The sequence below is a fragment of the Elaeis guineensis genome, chromosome 16 (assembly GCF_000442705.2).
Source record: "Elaeis guineensis isolate ETL-2024a chromosome 16, EG11, whole genome shotgun sequence".
Lineage (NCBI taxonomy): Eukaryota > Viridiplantae > Streptophyta > Magnoliopsida > Arecales > Arecaceae > Elaeis > Elaeis guineensis.
The window spans coordinates 42,060,828-42,087,417 of record NC_026008.2 but is presented as its reverse complement, the minus strand read 5'-3'; the positions used below and the strand labels follow the sequence as shown (position 1 = coordinate 42,087,417).

Here is a 26,590-nt window from a genome sequence, read left to right as displayed (position 1 = left end):
AGAGGGTCTGCCCGACATACATTCGGTCGGACGATGTCGGCAGTCGTCGGTCGGTGCGGTCGGTAGAATCAGGCGCCGGTCAAGCGGGTCCAACAGTGAGTCGGCGTGAAAGGGATCGGTCGGTATATCTCAACACTAATGAAAGCTCAAGAAATTTCTGTTATAATGATGGAAATTATCTAGATATGATTTTGAAAGATCTTGATAAATGTATTCAAGGGACATTTTTTAATATTCAGAGTTGGGTGTATGAAATTGAAATGTGTTTTATTACATAAATTAATGGATCAGCATTGTTGCTACGAAAGCATCATAAGACACTCTTATCCTCCTAAGTAGGTCAATAAAGCGAAAATGGTGGAACAAAGATGATGTCTTGGAGCCAACTCTTGCTGACTTAGGCAGCCTATGTAACTTGAGAAATGTGTTCAAGGGGCTCTTATTAAATATTTAGAGTGTGGCATATGAAATTGAACTATGCTTTATTAAATAAATTGATCGATCAGCATTGGTGCTATGAAAACATCATCAACATTCTTTTGGCCATCAATAGATCACCAAAGCGAAAATGGTAGAACAAAGGTTAAGATCTTCGAGCCAGGTCTTGTCGACTTGAAGTCTCTCCTGGTCTTTTAAAATTCTAGAATACAAATTTGTCCAGATACATTAATTCGGCGTCGACAAACCTGTCTAATACTACGTGTGAACAAAGACTTGATTTGGGACCCGGATGGTACACGATGTTCCTTGACTATCACGTATTGACCTTGCCCCTATCTTGTCAATTATCCTTGGTAAATACTAATTATCAAGGATAACGTTATTGCAATATCACAATTTACAAGAAATCATTATTTATGCTCATGTTCATGCCGGTAAAACTAGCACAGAAATGTGGAATTTGGGCCAATCTGCCAAGTCCCCAATCTTTTGTATGCCAGTTCCAGCTCACAAAAGTAAAATAAAATAAATATATTCTTAATAAACCCTCTAATCAAAACAACAACGACAATAACAATAATAATAATAATAATAATAAACGATAATAATGGTGTGCCTGATCTACGACGGATCCTGTCCTCTTCTTTTTTTTTAACATTTTTTTTTTTTCAAAAAAAACAAAGCAAGGGACAGGATCCGTCGGGTTCGGATTGTATCTTTCGCGCGAAAGAATGATTCGCCTCCTTTCACGACCTCAACCGTTGGATCGCACGACATCCGCTTCGCGAGCTGTGCAGGCCCGAACCCGCATCCGAAACCTCCACGATAAATACCCGCTACTCGGAATCGCGGACAGTGGCGTCTTCTCTCTAGTCTCTCTCTTCTCTCTCTGCTCTTCCGCTTCCCTTCTTCCGGTCATGGCCGTCTTCCGACGGGGCCTTCCGAAGTCCGGCTACCAGACCGCGATCTTTGCCGCCAAGGTCGCCTTCCTTCTCGCCGGAATCTTGTCCATTGCCGCTGTCGCCAGGATCGCCGTCCCCTACGCCGCCTCTCTTCTCGCCTCCGCCGTACCCCGCACCTGGGATGCCCTCAGCACCTGGCTCGTCCCCCCTTACCTCTTCATCACCGTCCATCTCATCATCATCGTCATCTGGAAGCTCTCCGACCACAAACACCACCACCAAACCCACTCGTGGCCCGCCGACGACATGTCGCCGGACGCTCCCCAACCCCTCAAGCCCAAATATCTCGGGGCTGCTCCTCTTCTCACCAAGCCCTCGCCGGAGATCTGGCGCGAATTCTCCCACCACCCGCCGGAATCCGAGGCGGCGACGCCGGCTATGGCGAAGGAACCCGCCGATCCCTCACCGCCGTCGGACGCGTCGTGCCTCACGACGGAGTCCGACGAGAAGTCCACCGCTTCGTCACGCCTCGACATCAAGAAAAGTATCGTGTCGGCGCCGGAGAGTGTCGAGCCGGTGGAGGAGGAGGAGGAGGAGGCGCCGGTGCCGGTGCTGGAGATCGAGGAGAACAACTCGATGGACGACACGTGGAAGGCGATCATGCAGAGATCGAGTTCCTCCCGGTCGGAGGCGGCGGCCGGAAGGGGGATAAGGCTGCCGGAGGTGGTTAGGGCGGCGCCGGTGGTGGCGGATCCCGATGAGATGAATCGGCGGTTCGAGGATTTCATAAAGAAGAAGAAAGATGAGATCCGGCTCCAGAGGCACGAGTTGGATTAGCGGCAGTTGGAGATGGTTAACCGCTCTTTTCACTAATTAATCCCACCACCCGCGTCATTATCCCGTCCCTTCCTTCTTTAGTATCTATTAATTAGTCCTTTAATGAACATTAGTGATGGAGATCAAAAGGGCAAGATGGATGGATTAAGCTTCCTCTCTCTATTTCATTTTTTTTTTTCTCATCAGATGGAGAGAAGAAGAAACCCAAATTTCAGGTATTTTTTCTTCTTTTTCCGGTGAAAAAAAAAAAATCTTTTTTTATCATCCGTACTGTCGGTTTCCAAAATTAGTTACTCTGTCCTTTGCTCGTTCCTGGGGCATTCCGGTAATTATATTCACTGCTGCCAATTTCTTCTCAATTTTTTTCCCCTACATTTGGGCTACGAGTTCAAATTTTGAATCCATTCCCTCCTTTGGACGTAAATATTAACTTTTTTTTTTTTCTTGGGTGTTGCAGGCTTTTTCTTTTTTTGGGAAAAATGGATGGATGACGTAGGATGGAAGCGACTGCTTTGATGACAGAGGGGGTGGTTTTGGTGCTTGGCTTGTCTTCGCCTTTTTGGTCTTCCTCTTGGTATTATTAGATTACTGTTTGCTATAGTTGTTTTGCTGATAATACCAGTTTGCAGCTGTTGCTGTTTATAGTGTGTTCATAGCATGGTGTGTGTTATGTAAATTTCTATAATTACTGGGTGGAATGTTTGTGATCACTGCTTAATATAAAGGCCTCATTAATTTTAAGGTATGAAAAATGTGTAATGTTTGCTTGGTAGTTCTCTCGTCATCACGCTACAGAGTGATAAAACATATCCTTTTTTTTTTTTTGGTAGAATAAAACATTTCGTTTTTTGACATGTAGAAGGTTTTCAATATCTAAAATTCTGAATGGAGATTAAAACAAGGAAATGATATTAGGATATGTGATTATTAGAGCTATAAATTTAGTTAAAAAGAAAAATGATGTATTCACTTTGTGTGTCGATTGGTGCTCCACGATAAATCAATGTTGTTTATAGTCCGAAGTTATATTTATAGATACTGAAAAATGTGGATTTGTTGTGACAACGATCAGTATCCAAAAAAAGCTTTTTTACCATTGAATTCCCTCATTATCTCTGCTTCTCATGTGTGGTGACATCCCCACAAATTTTCAATTTACTCACACTTTTTGGTCAGTTTTTTCTTCCCCTCATTTTTTTTAGCTTTTTGCCAGTTCATCAATCATGTGCATACTCTATATATATCAGTAACCTATATGACATGAAAGATATAGTAGTAACAATCTTCACAAACACATATAATCTCTCTTGATTTGTTACAATCTAGCAGATAAGGTATATTCCAAAATTTATGTTTTTTTTTTTTTTTTTTGTGTTTGGTCATGTATGAATAGTTTATTTGTGTTTCACTTTGTGTAAAATAGCTCACATTTTACTCTAGTAGGTAAAAAAAAAATTGGAGCCTGGTCTGGCAACGCAAGAGAATACATATAAAAAAAAAAAAAAAAAGGGTTGGTGTCTCTCTCAGGCGATACCAACTTTATTGAAATTGGCGAAGTAACAAACTAAGAGATATAAAAAGAAACAAAAGAAAAGTAGCATGCTTGTTTTGTTAGGTTTCCCAAACTTGCTCTCCTGTGCAAGATGGTTGGATAATGCATGCACAAAATGTAATCAGTCATGTTGAAAGGTCATTCTCCCTTGTTTTCAACCAAAACCCGTATCTCCTACATTTGAAGCAATGCTGTTCAAATTTGCTCATTTGCTTTTTAACTCTTTGATAGATTGCTCCATGTGCGTATTGCAAGGGAAAATAGGTGAGATTAAGGAGTCTTGGATCTTGATAATATTAATACCACTTGTGTTATTATTTGGAATTTCTACAAGACATCAGGACTACTAATTTTTTTCATTGATTTAGATTTGAGACCAACCAAAATAAAGCTATGACAGCTATCTTAGTAGCGGGTATGTTAAAGGTTGAAAGCCCACAAAAGACATATAAATATAGAAATCTCCATTCATGTAAATTCTTTGTGCACCATCCGTGGTGTAAAAAATTTGATGTGGAGCGCATCGCTCGCCCTATTGGACTATGTAGCCATCGCTTTCCAACGTATATTTTTCAATGACAAAAATACCCTTCCTTCTATATGATATTTTTAAAAAAATTATGATATCCTGTGCAGAAAATTATAATTTCAACGCAGGATGTCATAATATTAGGATGTCATAATTTTTTTGGAAGAAAAAGGGTATTTTCATCATTCAAAATCTTAAACGAAAAAGTAGAACTATGGGTATTAAATTGACATTAAATGCGCGTTGAAAAGCAGTGATCATGTAGTTCAATAAAATGAAGCAGTGCACTCTGCATCAAATTTTCTACACTGTACAAAGAATTTCGCTTATTTTTTTCTTCTCCTACTAGGATGAGTGGTCCACGCAGATCAAGTTTCTTGGTTTTATCTCTCTTTGAAATATCTTCTTAAGGATAGTAGTCATGTGGTAGGTAAAACTTCACATTGTTTAACACTGACGGCTGGCTATTGACTTCAATATGTGATCAATATATACATCAAGTTATATTTGTATATATGAGTTGGATTATAAATTTTATGTTAATTTCTTGCAAAAAAAGTTAATGATTTTTAAATCAATGACAGACCTTTTAAATTGAAGATCTAAACCATGATATAATCTATAATATAAAATACTTTTATAGGTTAAAATTTATATATTCTGGTAGTCTTCAATCTATGCATCAATTGAGCAAAAGAATGAAAGGTATCCATTGCACTAATATGATAAAATACATGATAGAATATATAAATTGAAAATCCACTTTCTGGACCATGATCTACTATCTTAAAATATAGAATATGAATAGATTTAAATTTACTAAGGTTTGATTATTAGGTTATAGTAAAGCATAGTATAATACTATTAAAATGATCTAATTTTCAACACCTTCTTGATTAAATTTTATCATGATTTTGATTTGTTGATAATTTTTATATTATAGGTCATGTCCAATGATTTGAATCTTGAATTTGGATAGTGGATCATCGATCTTGAATTGTTAACTCTTTTTTCATGGAGTTAAGTGTATAGTTTAATTCTACATATCAACATCTATCATTATCCCATGAATATTTTGGATTAGTTTGACAGATTAATTAATTTATTTCTTTATTTTGATGTGAGAGAGGCTAAGCTACTCAATTTATTAGAAGTAAGAGAGAATTACATAACTGTGATTATAAGAGAGAGTTTAATCCGCAGTGTAAGGGGAAAAGATGGAATCCGAGTATTTAAACTATTACAGGAGATTACAAGTTGCTCCAATCAAACATCATACTTTGCAGGACAAAGTAATTGCTTCTGATTATCTAACACTGACCAATCATTTGGAAGCCCCTGGACCAAAGATTTGGTAGCTACTTTCTTGTTTTTTCTCAAAAAACAAAGAAAGAAATAAATCTTGCATTTCTTTCTTTCCCGCAACAAAAAAGAAAAAAGCTGCCACAATTGATGCAAAGAAAGGCAAATGTCTCTAAAAATTTCATTGGATCTCCTACCACGCACCAAGATTTTGCGCACCTTTCCCCCTCTTGGTTTCAACAAAGAACTAGCTTCTCTGCTGGGTTTATCCAATTTGATGGAATAAGAAAACCTGAATATGTGTCAGTTCTCCCGTTTTTCTTGGCTGTTCGAGTGGATATGGATATCCAGTCATTGGATGCAATGGATTATTATTTCCTCCCAAGTGAGATTTAACCAGTACTTACAGGAAAATAAAGATTTAACTACTTGTATTTGTGGCTCACCTGACGCGCAACCTGTATGCTTAATGAACAAATAGATTTCATGATAATGCATAAGATCCGATAAGGTACCTTGTACTTTAGTCGGTGAACATGGCATAAGTGAGGGATCACAATAAATTAAAAAAAAGGTTTAAAATTTATGCTTGTGGACATCAACCAAGATTCCCTTAGCGTAGAAGTTATGTGAACACGAAGTTGTCATCATCATTCCCTTTATAAGACAAATTAGGCCTAAAGCCAAATCTGCTGCTTCTGAAGTTACTTTTTTCTGTTAAGAAACCAATCTTAGTTATGACAAAAGTTAACACATCCATGCTTGGTACTGGCCAAATTGAAATGGTTGTAATTTTACTTCCATGTGAAAAAAAAAAGAAAAAAGGCTTGGGACAAGTAGAAGAAAGGAAACCTCAAAGCCTCAAACTACCAAATTAATAACTGGCTGTCTCTCTCAGTAAATAGGAACGAGATGCTATAATGTTATCTGGAGTTACTTGGCAGGACTAATTGGAAAGGCTATATAATTCAAGCATCCTATCATAATCTCATACTTGCACAATCAGTACAAGGCTACTAGTCTCTTGATGGTGACCTTAAGAGTTTTCTGCCATTGAAGCCCTCCAAGCTCGTAGGCGGCTGTGGAAATTAATCTTTGTTTCTTATCTACCATGGTCCTTGTAATTGACTCGAGTCTACTAAAGAAACATAGGTTCTTTTTTTTCAAAATGATGAAGGAATCAAGCTGTCGCATTCCATAGAAGAATCACTGATGAGATAACGTGCTCATCGTCACTATCATGTGGTAATATGGCACACCATGCATTGATAAACAATGCACCAACCATTTGGGGAAAAAAAAAAAAAAGCGATCCTTCTGACTAAAACAATCATGTCTGGCCAAACAAGTGATGTAATCGATCCAATGTCACTGTTGTTTCATGGATGTAACCGAGCATTGGATGCTCTTCAGTCACATTGGACCTCACCATTCTTGCCTGATTTCTCTCAATGCTCCCTAACTTTACTATGTCTGTTGGTCCTTCACCATCATCTCAACATAGCTTCGAGTCATCATTTCGAAGGTGGTGCGAGTGGTTGCATCATTGGCAGTAACAATTGCCGGTTTGAAAGGGTCAGTATTGAATGTCTTCTTGTAGGAGTACATCCTGGCCATGAACTCTTTGCGGTGGGAAGAGCCAATGGTAAACCCTCCGGATGAGGCCACCAGGTCCTTGACCATGAGGCCTTTGGAATTAGAGGTTGGCTTGGCGGCGTGGAAGAAGTCTGCTGCCATGCGTAATTCTTTGTACATTGCATTCAATATAAAAAAAAAAAAAGCATCGTCCAATTTGATTGAATCATATAATCATTGCTTTTCAACGCATATTTAATGTTTACAGATCTATTTTTTCGTTTGAAATTTTGAATGATGAAAATATTCTTCTTCTTCTTAAAAAATTATGACATCTTTTGACCATATTATGACATCCTGTAGTCAAATTATGATTTTCAACACATAAGATGCCATAAAGAAGGAAGAAATATTTTTATTATTTAAAAATTTTATAAATTTTCAATGACGAAAATGTTCTTTTTTCTTTATGACTTCTGAAAGAAAAACTATTACATTATGTATACAGAAAGTCACAATTTAACCACATGATGTCATAATATCGTCATAGGATATCATAATTTTTTTAGAAGAAGGTGAGCATTTTCATCATTCAAAATTTCAAACGAAAAAGCAAAACTGCAGATATTAAATATACATTAGAAAGTGATAACTATGGTTGGACGGTATGCTCTATGTCAATTTTATTACATCGCATCGCATGCAGTACACAAAAATTTTCTCCTACTGCCACTTTTCTTCGGGCTTTGGAGACAACCCATCTCAGTGTCTTTGGAGAACCTCTATCCTGGCCAACCAACGTGGGACCGTTAGAATGTTGTAGATCTCCCTTGGAATCCAACAATGATATGAAACAATCTATACAAGATACCTAAAGAACAGAATGCATCTTTTTTATTGGATGATCAATTTGATGGAGTCTTTGGTCACTCTTTCAGACAAAATATTGGATGAGAACACACCTATAGTACGTCCGTGATATTACAAAACCCCTTGTGCATCTCTTTCAACAGACTTCTTTTTCATGGTCACCTTCTGATTTGGAAGTAGAATAATTTGGAGATTGGGTAGACTGGGGTTGGCTGCATCTACCCCATATCCCGGACTCGGCAGGATTCAATTGGGATCAAGATATTGCCTATGGGTATCATTTATTTAGGTTTTCTGCATAACTGATCAGTTGCTTAGAATTTGGCACACATTATATTCCATACTGCTGTTATAGGTTCTTCTTTATAGCCAAATTCTGAATTTAATTTGATTTGATTTGATATTTTTATTTTTATTTTTTAAAAAAATATAATAGAAATACCACCATTCAGGTTGGATTTGATATGATATTTTTTATTTTTATTTTTATTTTTTAAAAAAATATTAGAAACGCCACCGTTCAGGTTTGAATCCGCAACCCCTTGCGCGTGGCAAGGGGTGGTTAGATCACAATCCAACATATTTTGTTCAAATGTTGATTTAAATAAATCCATGGGTGAAACCTGCCTGCGTGTGAACGGTGAAACTTATCACGCACTCCTTTAGTAAAAAATTCAAAATAATCCACGCACGAGTAACTCTACGTTTCACATACGAAGTTTTTTTTTCATACGGACAGAAACCGAGAAGAGAGGCCATAAAGGCGTATGCATCTATGGACCCAACCTCTAACTCATGGGTGGCAGTTGATTTGTTGCCGACACGTAGATTACCCACAATCCAACAACCCAATTTGGGCAATGTATGCTAGCTACCGAACAGCGGGCTCAAATAGGTACCAGGCGACACTAACGTTCCACCAAGCACTTGCCGTGATGCTTTCACCCCTTATCCAGTCCCTCCAAGGGGCGCGTTAACATCATCCTGGGAAAATAGAGTGGGAACAAGAGAGTGGGTGGAAATTGGCCACTAACGTTCCACCAAGCACTTGCCGTGATGGTTTCACCCCTTATCCAGTCCCTCCAAGGGGCGCGTTAACATCATCCTGGGAAAATAGAGTGGGAGCAAGAGAGTGGGTGGAAATTGGCCTCTCATAATATTAAATAATCAATAATTTTATGTACACCATCTGTGGTGTAAAAAATTCAACATGGAGCATACCATCCGATTGAACCACATAGCTATTATTTTTTATGCACTTTTAATGATCATAATTTTACTTATGATATTTTATATCGATGTTACGACATTCTGTATTAAAATTATGATTTTCTGCATAGAGTATTATAATTTTTTCATATAAAATAAAAAATATTTTTTTTCAAATGATGAAAAATATTTCTATCAAAATTATAATATTTTATAAAAAAATTATAACATCCTGTGCAGAAAATCATAATTTCAATACAAGATATCATAATATCGGTAAGGGATATCATAATCATTTTCGTCATTCAAAATTTCAAACGAAAAAGTAAAACTGCTCACATTAAATACACGTTGGAAAATGATGGCTACGTAGATAAGATGGTGTACTCTATGTCAGATTTTCTACATATATATAGTGTACAAAAATTTTCACCTCAAACAATAATTGATCCATTTGAAAAAAAAAAAAAAAAGCGCTCCCTGGCCCAGCTCTCATTTGAGGTAGTTAGTCTGCATTCAGTTTGTTAGCTGGCCCATTGGGCCCCGATTGAATAACCTCGTTCATGGACATAATTAAACTGTGCTCTTGAATGCTTCCTCAACAGGAGGACTAATGCATCAGATGATGTGCTGAAATGGGTTTATCCGATTAACGGCTGATGCGCATCAACATGCTGTGCACACAATAATTTTTGCTTCAAGCATCGCACATTATTTATTATTCATTTATTTTTAACTTTTAAAAATTTTTTCTTTCTTATAATATTATTTTAGAATGTTAATTCATGAAAATATGATACATGAGAAAATTGTTTTAAGTTATTAGATTTATCGTAGAAAAATAATTTATTTCATATAATTTATATTTAATTGAGTATTTATTTTTTTTAAAAAATTTTGCTCACAAATTTTAAAATTTTTAATAGATATAAAATTTTACTTTTTTGCTCACAAATTTTATATTTTATACTAATATTCATAAGATATTAATATAATATAATATAATATTAAATCATAATTATTTATTATATTAATATAATATTAATATATATTAATATAGATATTATATTAATATAAATATTAAAATAATGTTAATATATTGTATATATTATAATATTTATATTAATATAAATATAGCATTAATATTAATAATAATTTATTATATGAATTAAAATAGTAATACTAATATTAATATAACATAAAAGAATATTTTTGAAAGTATATTTTTGAGATAAAAATAACTTCTAATTTCCATCCCATGGAAATTTCAGAAATCCACTTCTCTCATAATTTTTTTTATAAAATATGGGAATTGGATTGCCGAGGGAAGAATTTTTTTTTTTTTTTTAATATCTCTTCTTCAAATACTCAAGAAGTTTTTAAGCTTACACGCTTGCACACCGCCCTTTCTTTTCGAAAAAACTATTGAATGCCCCAGATTCAAAGTGGACCGGGGCAAATCTCGGAGGTGGATGACGCCCAATCGGGAATTGGTGAAATATAAAAGGTAATGTGGCATGCTATCCACCGTGGGATTTGGCTTGGTCCATTGGACCTGGTCCAAGTAATAATCACACCCTTCTTTCCCATGATTTTGGGGAATCCTTCTGAGGCGACTATGCTTCTCGTCGCAGCCTCATGACCAGGTGAACCGGGGGTCAAAGATACACACGCTCCACAACCGTTTCATTTCTTTATTTCGTTCCATCGGAGCGTCGTACAAAATGGAACACAGGCATAGCATATTCGGGAATATCCGGAATAGGGCACGCGCGACGGCGGACAGATAGGCGGAGGAGGAGGATTTCGAATCGAATCGGCGGAAACGCTACGCTATCTTTGGCCTCCCATCCCCCACCCCCCCTATATGCGTCTCTTCCCCCAACCCAATCCATCCCTCGTCATCCCTTCCCCCAACTCCCAGGAGCCGGCACGCAACTCTAGGCAACAAGGGATAAAAAGGGATCCAACCGCAAGCCAGAGGACAAGAGAGCTTCGTTCTCGTATCGGATTTTGGGGGAGCCTTTCGACAAAAGAAGGTGAGATCTTTTTTTCCCCTGCTCTCTCTCCTCCTCCTCCTTCTCCTTCTGATTCTCTCTAAAAAGTTTTCGCTTGATTGAAAGATTGTATCGGATTTTGAAGGTTTTTTTCTTGTTTTTACTTTGATCGATGAGCAATCTTTCAAGAAATAAAACTCCTCAATCACAAGACAAATGGAGTCCAACACTTTCTTTCTTTCTTTCTTTTTTGTCGGCATTTTTGGTTGTTGATTTAATGTGCTTTTATGATCTATCCCTTTCCATCATGGAACCTCCCGTGTGACTCCTTTGCTTTTCTTAACTCCCACCGACCCACGCCCCCAATAACCCGCAACCCACTGTCTTCTAGAAAGCCCCGTTGGCATAGGCCAGGTCCTAATCCCCTCGCGTTTCTAAATTAGAATTCTGAATTCTAATCCCTTCTCCCTTTTTTTTTGTAGATAAATAATTTTCTAAATTAGAATTCTAAATTATAATCTCTCCGCTCTTTCTTCTTTTATATATAATAATAATTGCAGAAAAGAAGAATAAAAAGAGAAGAAGCAAGGAAGGCCTCCTCTCCTATGACGCGGGGCTTGGCTGCCACCACTCTCTGACAGCCGAGCCGGGCCCCACCTTCTCCCAATTCCTCGGTGAGTCCCGGTTCTCTTCAACCTTAATCCTGTATAAATTGGAACTAACTCGGTCAACAAAACTCGGCGCGCGTGAGCTGAGTCAGTTGACCGCGACAACCGCGTTCATCCTGTTTTTTCTTTTTTTTTTTTTTCTTGTATAATAATCTTATAGTTTATTCCCCTTGAGACAGGTTAGTGGGTCGCGATCCCACAAGAATAAATAGCCTGGAAGCCATCTTTTGCATGACAAGGAGCTGACCAAATCTCTGCCCTGATGGCTTCCCTTTTCGGCGTCCTCCACCGGCCTCTCTCCACCGCCGCCGTCGTCGCCATCGCCGCCGTGTCGACCGACCTCCCCGACCGCTTCTCTCCCGCCAAACCATCAGAATCCAATGCGGCGTCGCCGCCTCGCGCGTCAGCAGGATCAGAACCGCCTCCGGTGCACCACCGGATTTCCTTCTCGAATCTCTCAGGCCTTTCTTGTATCTCCAAGACTCAAGCTTCGGATTCTCTGTTTGGATTCCATTCGATTCCAGCTGCTTCACCTCCCGTGCTTCATACCGTGTATCAATATGCGAAGTTAGCTAAACCTGCGAAGAATGATGATTCCATGCCGTCGTCGTTTCCTTCGTCGCCGTCGGACGTTTTGTACCGATGGCATCTCCCGGACCCGAGAGCTTACGGGGCGTCAGGAGATGATGGGTGCTCGGGTGCTAAGTCTCAGACGGTCGTGGTTTTGCTCGGGTGGCTGGGAGCGAAGCAGAAGCATCTCAAGAGATATGCGGAATGGTACACTTCGAGGGGGTTTCATGCCGTGACGTTTACCTTCCCCATGACGGATATCATGAGCTACAAGGTTGGGGGGAAAGCCGAGCAGAACCTTGAGTTGCTTGCCAACCATCTCGCCGACTGGGTCGCGGAGGAGAGTGGGAAGAACTTGGTGTTCCATACTTTCAGCAACACTGGCTGGCTAACGTATGCTCCTTTTGCCATGATGCCTATTCTTCATCTCTTTTTTTGCTTCCCAAACTTTGGGAGAATTTGTGACTAAACTGCTGGGTTGCCTCTTTGCAGCTATGGTGCTATACTTGAGAAGTTTAAGAAGCAGGACCCTTCTGTGATGGGGAAGATCAAAGGTTGCATTGTGGACTCGGCCCCTGTTGCTGCCCCTGACCCACAGGTAAAAAAATTGTGGCTTTTTAGCTTATGTGTCAGTTCTTTTGCTCTGTAAAAGCTTCCTAAAACATATATTCGCTCGTTCTTATGATATGTTTTGGCAATCTGCTCTGATACTTAATTTGTGTTGGGTGCTGTTATACATAAGTATATTTTCTTACTAAAGTCTCTTTGTTTTTTGTTTAAATTTTCAGTTCCTGTTGTTTAATGTTTATGGGTTGTTTCACTGTATAAGAGTTAACAATGGCATTTTAGTGGGATCATTTTTCCCAGCGTTCACATTCATCATTATTTGACCAATTTGCATCATTTATTATTTCGCTGTGTTTTATCACTTGCCTAGAAATAACATAGGAATTCTCTCTTTTGGAGACAACACTGTAGATATTGGTAGTAGAGTGAAATCTGAACTCATGGCTTGCAGTAAAACAAGACTTATGTAAGACAAAATTCTCTCTCTTATTTCAAAGCTTTCAGGTTAATCTCTTCTGAAAAATCATCTTCCATCTTCCTGAAGGTTAAAGTTTATGCATTCACTTTAATTTATAATTTTCCACTTTCTGGAATCAGTTTTTGGTATTCTTGCTTATTTTCTCAATGATCTACGTACTGAAAATTCAATTTACCTTGTCCATTTTGTAGGTTTGGGCTTCAGGTTTCTCTGCTGCATTTTTGAAGAAGCAGAGTGTAGCAACAAAAGGAATGCTGGGTTCAAATGGATCTGGGAGTGACATGATGGTCACTGCTGATGCTGGTATGAAACCTAAGCCAGCTGCCATGGAGGTTGCTTTGCTGGCAGTCTTGGAGAAGTTTTTTGAGGTTGTCCTGAACCTTCCTGCTATCAACAGGTAGTAATTCCCTTCAGATTGGTTACCTGTCTGTGATCTGTAATGTGTAATAATTTTTATTCTTTACAATCTCATTAATATACTTGCTTGATATACTCAATCGAGTGTGGGAGTTGATTTAGAGATCTTATGCAAATCTGCAGTATTATGGATGTTGTGCCTAGGAAGACCTTATCCTACATTTTTTACTACCACGCTGAGCACTGGTGTAGATTTAAAATCTTCTGGTTTGATTTTATGCGATCGTTTGTAAGAGCATAGATGTCCCATGTTATGGGTGTTTTGCACGGCATGTGCATTTATATGCATGTATTTATGTTCTGATAGATGAAGCAGTAGCATCAGTGAGCTGAATTGGAGTTTAATTCAGGATAGTCATGTTTTCACACACAGTTTTTTTCTATATATATTTATATAGATAGATAGATAGATGGATAATGTATACGTAAATACACACACATGTTTGTAGCTGTTTGTGTGAAACACTTGTGATAAATATCCACCATATGATACAGCCTGAAGAAATTTCTTTTCGATGTCAAAATTTGTGTTTCCTGAAAATTCACATTGATATTTCTTCTTATGGCATTCAAAATTGACACTATTCTTGTATTCCTTCAATTATACTGCAGCTATGACCCCTTTCTTTCTTTTTTCTTTTTTTCTTTTTTTTTTTTTTTCTGTTTGGGGTGGGGGGAGGGGGGTGTGGGTCACCGCATCAGCATGATCTTCTGGACTGATATTAACTGATAATTTGCCTGTGCTATTAACAGGAGGCTTTCAGATGTTTTGGATGTACTATCATCAGAGCAACCAAAGTGTCCTCAGCTGTATATATACAGCTCTGCTGACAGAGTTATTCCAGCAAAATCGGTGGAATCATTTGTGGAGAGGCAACGGAGAGCCGGGCACAAGGTCAGGGCATGTGATTTTGTGTCCTCACCTCATGTTGACCATTTCCGAAGCCATCCAGGTCTCTACACTTCTCAGCTCACAAACTTTTTGGAGGATTGTGTGCTTGCCTGTTGCAAAGATTCTTCATGAGTTGTACATATATATAATTTTATTTTTATTATTTTGTGATGCTTTCATTCTTTCCCGGCATCAAACTGCTCTTTGACAGGCAATATATAATTCAAGAGATACCATTCAACTTTCATTTCTGTATACATCATGTGATTTAATGTAAGAACACATACTTACTGAAAAACAAACAAAATATACTCATTTTCCTTCAACAATTGTTTTATTTTCCTCCACTCTGTCTAAAAGTTGAATTGCAGCTGAAGAGCTTGTGCAACAAATATCCGTTGTGTTAAATTGCTCGTGTTCAGTGAATAGCAGATAAAAATTTGAAGAATAAGTTTTCAAAACATATATTTAGAGTGGCAAATGATTTGCAAGAAGTTATGGGAGTTAATTTGTCATGATGTCATCCTTTGTAATATATACTGACATTCTATGGGCTGATGATGGATGTTGGGATGAGCAGATAGTTTGCTTTGCCTGGAACGGAAATCTGAACGTGGATAATTCTTGAGATGTAAACTGCTGATATTTGCCTTTTAAAATTGCATTCTTTTGCTGATGTCCTGGTTTTTGACGACAGATGCGCTGCTTTGTGCAGAACAGAAATCTGAACACCAATATTTCTTGAAATGTATGGTACCCCCCACACCCCTTCTCTTCTCCCTCTCTAGTTAAATGTGTGGAACTCTTTGAGTGGAATTACAGCACCTCTCTCAAATCTTAGAATTATAATTGCAGTATGCTGGTGATGGTTAGACTGTTCAATGTCCAATTTTGGTTGTTCTAATAGCACTTAATTGTCTTCATAAGTTAAGTTGCGCATCTCACAACAATTAAATCATATCACCAAGAAAACATGAGAACAATTCATTCGGCGACTACTAAATTACTTTGTCGATCTCTCCTTGAGTCTCGTATTTGCAAGAAAGTATTACATGCCAGCTTGGTAAGGCAATTGGTCGATAGCAATGATGTTGGAAATTAAAGAGGTCATCGACTATAATTAGAGTACCCACAAATGGTCATGCCAAACAGACGCAAAATCAAAAGGTGTTCGCACCTTCAATTTTTACCTAAAATACCCAAGAAATACATGTGTTCTCAACCTGCTCATCAGACAGCATGTAGAAGGAAGTGACTTCATCCTATCTGGTAAATCTGTTGGAAAACGATCTACATAACTCTCAACATACAAGAACATGATTCAGTATTGTGAGCCGATATATGAAGCTTAATCTTTGTCATCCTACACGACACATTCACTTGCATTGATAGGACGAATAGAATTAGCTTTTTGATCTTCCTAAAGTGTCTCATATCTGCAAAATGTAATTATATACCGTCCAAGTGAGACAATCAATCACATAAACTATACCGAGGCCAGCAAAATGGACCATCGACTATAACCAAAGTACTCACAAGTGGTTGGTTGTGATCTAATCGAGTCGAAATCACATTGTATTCACATCATCAATTTTAACTAAAAGAGCCAGAATACATATAAGCTTGAACACTGTTGTCAGACAATAAGTCCATGGAAATACCTGCATCCTTGTCTGATAGGTGTATCAGAGAATGATTAACTAGCTCACATTGAACAAGAATAGGATACAAAATTATGAGCTGACATATGGAATCTGGTCTTTGTCATCCAATGAAACAAAATCCAACGCCATTATAAACATCCAAAACCACAAGTAAAATAAATTTTGAAAAAGAAAAAAAAAAATGCACTGCTCCTCTAACATGGCTCAGTGGTCCACACTAATCCAATTGCGAGTAGGCACACTGATCAAGATACTGTATCTTGTCCGGGAGAGGCAGCCAAGGGAAATACTAGTGTGGTGCTACACTGTTATTCTCCTTGTATTGGACGTCACTACATCCAATGTCAAGGATGAATGATCGATAACATTAAATAAAGCAACAATAAATCAAAAGAAACAACGCCAAAACTCTTTGGATATCTTATGTTAAGCAACCACATGACCATCTTATTGCCATAGCCAATCAATTAACTTGTCATCCTTCCTAAGGTTCATATTTACAAGAAAATAGTATATGCCGATCAAGTGAGACAGTCAATGATAAGGGCAACAAAATGGACCACCAACTATAATTAATTATTAGAGCACCCGTGAATAGTCGTTCATAACCTCAAAATCACATGATATTATTCATCAATTTTAACCTACAGCAGTTGCAAAATATATGTGAATCTTAACTCTATGGGAATTAACCGATATGCATGTTGGCATTGGTAGAGAGATTGCTTCACCATCCTTTGCTATTAATTATAACTTCTTTCAAAGATTAACTTCATGGCTTCAAAACTTCTTGCATTTATCATGAAGCTAATTGATCTGCATATTGGCAAATAGGGAGTTCGATTTTATATTTTATTTTTTTTGATTTTTTATCTCTATCTTTTTTTTAATGTGCAACAAATTGTTACATTCATATATTTCTAAAATTTTAATTTTTCAAGATTTTGATAATAAATAAAAATGTCACCTAACTCGTATCATATATAGTTATATGATACATCATTATGAGTTGTTGCACGAGACCTTGCCAATGAGACACATTTTCATACCATTGTAGGCAATTGATATTTATAATTAATAAAAAATAAAAAATTATTTTTTATTATATATATATACACACACGATACATTATTATGAGTTGTTGCATGAGGCCTTGCCAATGAGACACAATTTCATACCATTATAGGCAATTGATATTTATAATTAATAAAAAATAAAAAATTATTCTTTATTTTATATATATATATATATATTATATATATATATTATATATATATATATATATATATATATATATATATATATATGAGCTTTTGCACAAGATCTTGCCAATGAGGCACCGTCATGTCATTGTAGGCAATTGATATTTATAAATAATAAAAAATAAAAATTGATTTAATATTATATATATATATATATTAGCTTCTCCGTCCGAAATGCGATAAAGGTTCCTACAGACACATAAATCAAAGATGCTGTTTCCTGTCCGGGAAGGACAGCCGGGTGAGAGAAAGTAGACCAATGTTTAGCGGAGTACTAAAGTGCTGCTATTCGAATCGCACGTCGCTCGCCGGCGTGAAATCGAGAGGAAAGAATTAGAATACCCGCTACCTTCCCTTCGTTCTCTTCCCCCTCCTCCAAGGGGAAAAAAGCGGTAACCCTTTCTCCTCCGATCGCCTCGCCATAGATTTCTTCGTCCCTTCTCCTCGCCATTTCTCCCATCTCCCTGTCCTCCTCCTCCTCTACTCGCGATGATGTATGGGGATTCGGGGTTCGGCAACGCCTACTCGCGGTACGGGACGCGTGGGGAACCACGGCATTGGCGGGGGAGGAGAGGGCCGGGGGACTTGAGAGGAGGGCGCGGTCCGTTTAGGGTTTGCTCGTATTGCTCTTCTTCTTCTTCTTCTTCGTCTCCTTCCTACGCGCAGCCGTTGGAGGGGGATAGTTCTTTGTCTCCGCGTTGGGCGGAGTTTGATCAGGCCTACTTCCAGTCTTACTCCCATGTCGGTATCCATGAAGCGATGATCAAGGTGAGACATTCTTTCTACTTGTTTTTGATCATTTTCGCGTTCTTGTTGCGGTTGGGATGGGTTTTGTGACGTTATTTTGTTATAGGATTGTGGACTTAATTTGGGAAGCAAATACGTTACTACATTGTTGGTTTATGAAAATTTTTGGATTAACAATTCCGGAATCCTGCCTTTAGTCGGCAGTATGTTCATCTCTTCGTCCGATTTTAATTCAGATCGTTTGTTTGTTAAAAACTTGAAATTGGTCAGGCTAATTTTTTGGGTGTTTTGGAATGGAATATAGTAGGATTGTTGATTTTACTTGCTTCCATATGGTAGAGTCCGTGGTGGAGGGATTTCACTGAACTGTGAGTTCAGATTCTACCTCTGTTGACAGATGATGTTAGCGGTATGGGCAACATAGGAGACAATGGATGGAAGCAACCTTAGCAAATAACTTTATGGTGAAATCATGCACTTGTATCTATTGATTTGTACGGTAGTCTTGTATGATTTCCTTATTGATAAGACATACTTCTTTTCTATTGAGATACAATGAGAATTTATGGTTTATTTTGTTTTTTAGCTGGAGAATGCACTCGCCTTTGGTGTCAAATTAGAATGAGCAAAATGCTCTAAATATATATTTGGAATCCTTGGTTCATAGTTGGGGTCCAGATTTTATGCAACAAGAAAAAAAATTGTAGTTTAATAAAAGAGGAAACAGGGAAGTTTGGTATATCAAATCCTACTAAGATCATCTTCGTAAATACTATGATGTCTGAACAATTTGTCGGTGACTCAAAATGATGCACTTTTTTAACATGTCACTTAATAACATCTTTCTCCTTATCCTCTACATTTGGCTAGGACTGCTACATTGGGTGGATTAGACCTTCCACTGTTATATCTGTTGTCCTAGAATGTGCTTGAAACTGTGTTATCCGATGGAATTTGAATGTCACATTATTCTGCAATGATTTTAGAGTGTCACAACAGCTTCAATAACTTGGTCATGATAAACAGGATCGTGTGCGCACTGATACCTACCGGGCTGCTATCATGCGACATCAACATTTCATTGCAGACAAAGTAATACTTTCTGCAACATATGTAGAATTTATTCTGAACAAAAGGTTAAATGTCTGCAGCTCTTTGCATCTGATATTTCTTCATTTTATAATATGAAATTTTGCTTTAGGTTGTCATGGATGTTGGCTGTGGAACAGGAATTCTCTTTATATTTTGTGCTCAAGCTGTCTGTTTAGTAACATAACCAATGGTGTATTTTCCCTGATAAAATGGCTAAAATATATATGGTACCACCAAGTGGTAGCACCTTCCTGCAATACTTATACAAATGAAAACTTGAAATAATATATATTTGAGTTGAAATGCTGGAAGTTGATTCTTGTAGGTCTCATTTTTAGAATGGATTTTTTGCATCTAGGCGAGACTCTCACCGTACCTGTACATTCCATGCCCTTACTTGTGTGGCATCTGATATAGCCACTAAAGCTCTCCAAGATCTTCTATAAAATTGATGAGCGCTTAGAGCCCTCTGGCCACCATTCTGAAACCATTCTTATTATCACAAATAAAAAAGCTAGATAATACATGGGATAGGACACATTGTATCTTTTTAAGGATTATGTTATACTTATGAACAGCTATTTATGTGCAAATTTGTGAGTTCAACGATAGTATGGGACTGGCAATGCATGTGGAATGATTGGTCGAATCCCAAATTAGTGGGATACCAAGGGGGTGGTAACAGGAATGATATATTTTTTTATTGAATGTAACAAAAATCCACAAATAACAACCATCTCAACGTCATTTGGGAGATTCAAATACAATTATAGATCAAATAGGATAGATAAGATCTCCAAAGACAAATCTTAACCTTGTGCTTGTCATATGTCATATCAAGGGACAAGGACCATGTAGAATTAGTTTTTTTTTTTTTGGCTATGATGTCACGTTGGATTCGGAGTCAGTTTTTAACCGCGTATCGGCGTACTTATTTCAGATCCCACTCCCGTAAGCCTTTAACCCCGACTCCTCTCCCCAATTCCTCTCGGTCTCATCCCCACCTACCCACTCCTTCCTCTCCCCTCCTCTCCGCTCCTCTCCTGAAGAACGCGGACCGCTCTCCGGTGGTCAGGCCGTCGGCGAAGGAGCTCCGATCTGTCCTCCGGCGGGCTAATATCTCACCCGCCCATCCGATGTCATTTGGCGATCCGCCGCCTCTCATCTCACCTCCCTCTCCGATCGTATGCGTAACCTACCCCTTCCCCTCTTTTTTCTAGCTTCGTCTTTCCGACGAGATCACTTCCACCTGCTTTCGGTCTTCGCCCAAATCTTCGTCTCTAACCCTAACCCTAACTGAAAACAATCATAGTATGATGTCTCGCTGCTGAAAATCTATAAATCTGGAGACTTCGTGTTAATTTAGCAATTATTTTGACTACGGTGTGGTGAATTGTTATTGAATTTTTGTGATTGGTTGATATTGTTCATCGCTCTCAGTTTTGTGGATTTCCGGAATTGTCCTCGTTTTATTAAATACCTGAATGCATTTATGCATCTGAATACTTTGTGTTGGTGCATGGTTCTCTATTGGAAAGCTTTTTGGTAAGCTAAAATAAGCTTATAGCTTTCATGTAGGTGGGGTTTTGAGATGGAGTCTATGACTGGAGGTTGGATATAAATAAATATAAATATAATATAATATAATATATATATATATATATATATATATATATATATATTTATTTATTTTTTTTTTTTTCTGAGATCTTTAAGATATTGTGTCCCTCTTGTTCAGTGGCAGAATCTAGGAGGAGAGGTTTTTTTATGTGTATCTTAGTTGCTATATTTTCTAGTGTAGTGGTGTGAAGTTTAAGGATTTTAGGATTTCTATTTGGTGCTTCTGGATTTTGGTGCAATATTTTCCTATAATAAACGATGGGATTAGAGAAGACTCGTTCTGAATTCTGATGCAAACTTGGATGAAGGATTTTCACTCTGTGTCCACAGCTAAAAGCTGTGGTCTGTTTTTATTCTCATATTTGTGTGTCCGTAGCACCAAGGGGGTCAAGGGAAGGAAAGTTTTTAATTTATGATGAGGTGTTAACTTCAATATTTAATGTCTTTGATGTATTTGAATTGTTTCGTGCCTCAATTTTTTAATGTGCCATGTCGTATTCCAGGGTAGTATATATGGGGAACGAAAATAACTCTCCCAAAAATTTCTATATTTGTTGCTACTTAATTTTGTTATTTACATTATTTCTGATCATTTTAGGTTGTTGACTTAATTCATTAGAAAAATGGAAATCCATTTATTGCATATGCTGACCTTTAGTTATAACTTTTAGTTGGGTGTGTGTGTGTTTGTGTGGGTATATAGAGTCTCTTAGATCTCAGACAGCTCCAGGTTTTTATTTTTTTTATCTCTTGGTTACAAATACAAACTCTAGCATTCTGTTCTTCCATTTCAACCCTTGGATCAATCACTCACGGACTTTTTGGTGCTCTGATCATTTCTAGGTAGTTCTTAAATTCTCTCCAACAACTTCCAGCCTTTCAATTTATGTATCATCTTTTTCTGTCTGTTGTTTGTAGACTGTCCATTCTTGGTTCCATGGGCTCTAATTTCCAGCTTTAGTTTTTTTGGTCGATCTATTTAACCTGTTGTTTGCTTAATGTGATGTGATCCAGTTTTGTATGGAAGGCACCATAAAGAAAATAGGCTTGTCATAATCTTCGTGAAGTCATGATTAATAAGTGATTTTTTGGTTTTTGGTTCTATGTTGCATTATGACTGGATATCCGATGCATGATTATTTGGTGATTTAGGTTCCATCATCTAAGATATATGAGAGTATATGTTGTCTTCAACTGATTTCATGAGGATTGTCTTCTGAAATTTAGACATAATATGTTTCACATAATTCTCTTGATACCAAAAATCAAATTATTGAAATACGAAGTCCTATAATATACATGCAATATGCATACATACATGTGAATTTGATATATACAATGGTTGCAATTTTTTGATTGAAATTTATATACTAATAAATGCTTGCATTTATTCGGTGAGAATCTTAATTTGGCTAGTCTATGCTATGATTCTACACTGTTTCATTTCAATGTTATCAGAATGATGCTTATGTATGCCATGTATGTTGCATTTCAATACTAGTATGTATTAGATCAGTGTGCTATATATTGTCTCGAGCTTGCATGTATTAGTATGTTAACATCCCACTGTAACTATGTCACTAATGATGTATGAATGTTATCCATTTTCTAAGGATGGACTGTGACTACAAATTTTTGGACTTAGCAGAAATTATAGCATTATCCATTATGGTTGCTCCTATATTGGCCTTCCATGCTGCCTTTGCTGCCCTTACGTGCTACAGCAGGTTCTTTCGGATTACCCATGAACTAGTGGTCAGTAAGGAGATGGAGGCCAAGCTTTATGACTAGGCTACTCTATGATATGGATGCTAGATGCATCAAAATGATGTGGTTGAGGATGGCTCCCTTCTTTACATTATATTCTGCATTACATCAGAGGTGTCTTCAAAGGATGCTAAATGTTGTGATCAAAGAACAAATGGTGATGTTCCTCCACAAAATAGGACACAATGCCATGAATGGAGTCATTGGATACAACTTCATTCAATCCAGATAGACCATAGCTCGAAGTAGTTGATTCATTTGATTCAATATTGTCAGTGCACTGCTGAATGCATCAGCAATTAATTTCATAGGACTCTATCGGAGCTTTTGATGTAATGTAGACATGCTAGTGTTCTTGTAGATAATGCTGTAGCCTTCTGTGAGAGGAAACCATACCAAACAGAACATTCATTCTGCTGTCGTTTTCGACCTATGATTCGTATATGTTTGAGCAGGGTGAGAGTGACTTGGCACATGCGGCATTTGGTGCCTAGACCTTTAAGACATGCCTAGGAATATGCTCTTGCCATCTCTGTAGGCACCAATTCCTTCAGTATGAGGGATTTTACAGATATAAAATTTCAATATAGGCTTTGTGGATCAACTTTCTCAAATAAATGAAGAAATCTTTGCTTGTCTTTAAGACTTTTTCTTAATCCGAATCAAGTTCCATTCTTCTTTTAATTGATTGAACTTCTTGTCTAGATCATGAATGCAAACTTAAGTATAATGATGGTAGGAATTAGAATGGGGATGAGATGCAAAAGCAAAAATAGGTTAGTGATCAGTGAAGTTGTTGTGCCATCTGGTGTCAACTCAAGTGCCTTTTTGCACAAATGTTACGCCCTCAAAACTATGTAATCTAGCCTCTAAAACAAAGTTCTCAGCAATTTCTTAGTTGAATGTTACAACAATTTGAGATTGCTGGATGTAAGAACTTTCACAATATTGTTGCTGGATAATCCTCAATGCCTAGACTATTAGTCTCTATGTACCTGTTTAAGATCTGGTACATCTTTGAAGCTTGCTCATAGATAAGGTGAACAAGATGGGGGACTATGTAGTTATGTTTTATACAATGTAGCAACTTAATTTTGTAAAACTAAATTTGAACTGATGTTTTGCACAATTGAAGTGGATATTGCAACTTTCAGTAAAAGTCTAGGCCCCAGATCTTAGTTGCCTAACTGACTGTTATAATTTAAAGAATTAGTAGAAAATCATGACCCATAAAGCATTTCAGTTTGTGATTTAATGCTGAAAAGCATGGCTAAACTTATAGGCCATTTCAGTACTATCATCTATTGGTTTTTGCTGTTTAGTGAGTTATATATATCTAGTGCTGTTTGATATTATCTTTTCGTTTCCATGTGGGAATGTTTCTTTTTTATTATGCACTTATGATTTGTGTCATTGGTATAGTAAGTAGCTAATTATGTCTCATATCTTATTTTCCAGTGTAGTTTCAATGATGCGGTGTGGTGGATCCATCATTTGGAAGTTAATATGAATTGATTTAGTGGAGCATAAGTGGCAGTATTGTTATCAGTAAGTTGAAATGCTTCTCCTTCTATCCTTTGTTATTTTCTATAAAAACAAAAATTAATGTTTTGCACCAACATCTGCACTATACCTCCAAGTCAGAGATATGCCTAATTTCTATTAGTAGTAAATTTGGTTCTCTTTTTTGGTGATCTAATTCATGAATAATGGGTGGCAGCTTGGCCTTAAAATCTTTTTTTCTTTAAAATTGACTCACTGCTGTTTTCACCTGAATCATCAATTATGGTAGCTTCATTTAATGATTGTAGTGATTAGTTTGTAGAACTATACTGGTTTCTTTTGAGCAAGTTGTCAACACCTGATAAGTTGAGGTACCTTTAGAGATGAATGAAGTTGCCGAACCAGAAAACTTTGTTTAACATATGTGCTAGTTGTTGATCTTTTGGACATGCATTACGTTAAGAATATCTGGTAGATTTCCTGCGTTTTTTTCAGGCTAATACTCTTGTATGGGCAACTTGTCCACAACATGACAAAAATGATTTTTCCATTTGTTATATACTATTTCATTCCTATGTGGCTATAATGACACTGTTCCCTACTGAATTCACATAGCATTTATTTCACCTTGGTTTCCTTGATTTCATCAGGTCTGATTGAGAAATCCTTGCTTCCATCGGAGCCTATTCTCCTGATAAGACCATCTCCGAACTTCACTGCATCTGATTAATTTGTCCAAACCATTCCAATCTTCTTCCCTTTTTTTCTCCCCTGCTGATTGAAGGAGCATGTTGATTTGAAATTTTACAAGCCACTTTTAGTTACTTAGAAGAGTTGCCATCAAATTTGTGCGGTTGATTCTCAAGGAAGAAGTTGCCGGCAATGTGGTCTTTCTAAATACAACATGTCTACGTTGTAGGGAAATTGCTGATTCTGCCTTGCAGTCAACTTGGTTCAACATCGTACACTTTTTGGCAGTCCAGAATGACCAAAGATTGGTTGCATGGTGAAGTTTTAAAGGCCGTCTTCCCTCTACTTGATGGTAGAGACCTGGCCTCTTGCATGCTGGTATGTCGTCAGTGGAGAGACATTGCTAGGGATGACTACTTTTGGAAGTGCATTTGTGCCAAGAGATGGCCTTCAATCTGCAAAAGACCTCTTCCTGCCCTGAGCTACTACAAGCTTTTCCTAACTTTCTCCAGACCCCAGCGGCCCCAGCCTCTTCTGCCGCCAAGGTTATCCTTCAACGATTTAGAATTCTACATCGATATTTGGTCTGAACAGGAGCTAATCTTCTCTGAAGCCATCTTAGGCTCTGTGCTCCGGACGGGGATAAAGAACCCACCTCCTGGCATATCTGATATCCTCAAGGCACATCTGGACGGCCCTGGTCACAAGATGGTATTGCAAGTGGAGCCAAGGTTCAGTATTACATTGGGAAGTAGGATCAGTGTGTCAGTTCTTGTAGGTCGCAAGGACACCAATCAGATGGCATGCATTGTAAGAGATTCTGACTTCGATTACATTGATGGCAGCGCCTTCAGGGCACTTGCCTATGCCTATCTCAATTTTTCACCAGGACATCCATTCATATCTGGAATTAGAGCTTGGGTATCCTTGCTATTTATGGCGAATGGCGATGAAAATGGCAACGATGTGTTTGGCATTGAGATAGACTTTTGTGACGCTGCTACCAAAGAGCGCGAGGTATTGTGGCTCCTAGACATGCTTGATTGGAAATAACTGCTGCATTTTGTTGCTGCCTGTATATAGAAGCAACCTTGTAAATGACTGGTGTGTTGAGAATGGAATTTGATTTGTATTTATTATTTTGTAATTTAGGCTCAAAGGTAAACTTTGAGGATTAATTTTTTCTCTGATGTTGAAAATATGCAGCAACGCGGTTACAGCATCCGGTATTGGGTATATTTGGATAAGTGAAAAAATAAGGGAGAGAAGGGATAATTCTAATCCATCATTTTGATAATTGTTTAGTAAAACAAAGAAAACTTGTCCCTCCGATTATTATTTTGTTTTCATTTGCTGCTTCAACACACAAAGAAGTGAGAGAGCAATATTACCTGCACATGCCCCTCCAATTAAATGCCAAAAAGTAAAAAAATAAAAAA

General features: G+C 37.6%; 3 protein-coding genes across 6 annotated transcripts; all 3 read left to right on the top strand.

Annotated features, from left to right (window-relative positions):
- The first annotated feature begins 1,288 nt into the window (after nt 1–1,288).
- LOC105058966 (uncharacterized) lies at nt 1,289–2,932 on the top strand. The gene is made up of 2 exons (XM_019855311.3): nt 1,289–2,395; nt 2,638–2,932. Exon 1 carries the CDS (start codon nt 1,359–1,361, stop codon nt 2,178–2,180), a length of 822 nt encoding a protein of 273 aa, XP_019710870.2. The 5' UTR covers nt 1,289–1,358; the 3' UTR covers nt 2,181–2,395; nt 2,638–2,932.
- A 7,968-nt stretch (nt 2,933–10,900) lies between these two features.
- Nucleotides 10,901–15,053, top strand: LOC105058965 (uncharacterized). Of its 2 annotated transcripts, none has more exons than XM_073249928.1 (6): nt 10,901–11,256; nt 11,775–11,888; nt 12,067–12,845; nt 12,945–13,050; nt 13,689–13,894; nt 14,668–15,053. In XM_073249928.1, exons 3-6 carry the CDS (start codon nt 12,145–12,147, stop codon nt 14,936–14,938), a joined length of 1,284 nt encoding a protein of 427 aa, XP_073106029.1. In that variant the 5' UTR covers nt 10,901–11,256; nt 11,775–11,888; nt 12,067–12,144; the 3' UTR covers nt 14,939–15,053. The 2 variants fall into 2 exon arrangements, with proteins under 2 accessions (XP_073106029.1, XP_010940359.1); XM_010942057.4 differs by having other exon boundaries at nt 10,902–11,256; nt 12,062–12,845.
- A 5,456-nt stretch (nt 15,054–20,509) lies between these two features.
- LOC105058964 (F-box protein At5g39250) lies at nt 20,510–26,285 on the top strand. 3 transcript variants are annotated; one of them, XM_073249932.1, is made up of 3 exons: nt 20,510–20,761; nt 24,417–24,506; nt 25,381–26,285. In XM_073249932.1, exon 3 carries the CDS (start codon nt 25,446–25,448, stop codon nt 26,202–26,204), a length of 759 nt encoding a protein of 252 aa, XP_073106033.1. In that variant the 5' UTR covers nt 20,510–20,761; nt 24,417–24,506; nt 25,381–25,445; the 3' UTR covers nt 26,205–26,285. The 3 variants fall into 3 exon arrangements, with proteins under 3 accessions (XP_073106033.1, XP_073106032.1, XP_073106031.1); XM_073249931.1 differs by having other exon boundaries at nt 20,511–20,755; nt 25,112–26,285; XM_073249930.1 differs by having other exon boundaries at nt 20,511–20,761; nt 25,112–26,285.
- The last annotated feature ends 305 nt before the right edge of the window (nt 26,286–26,590 follow it).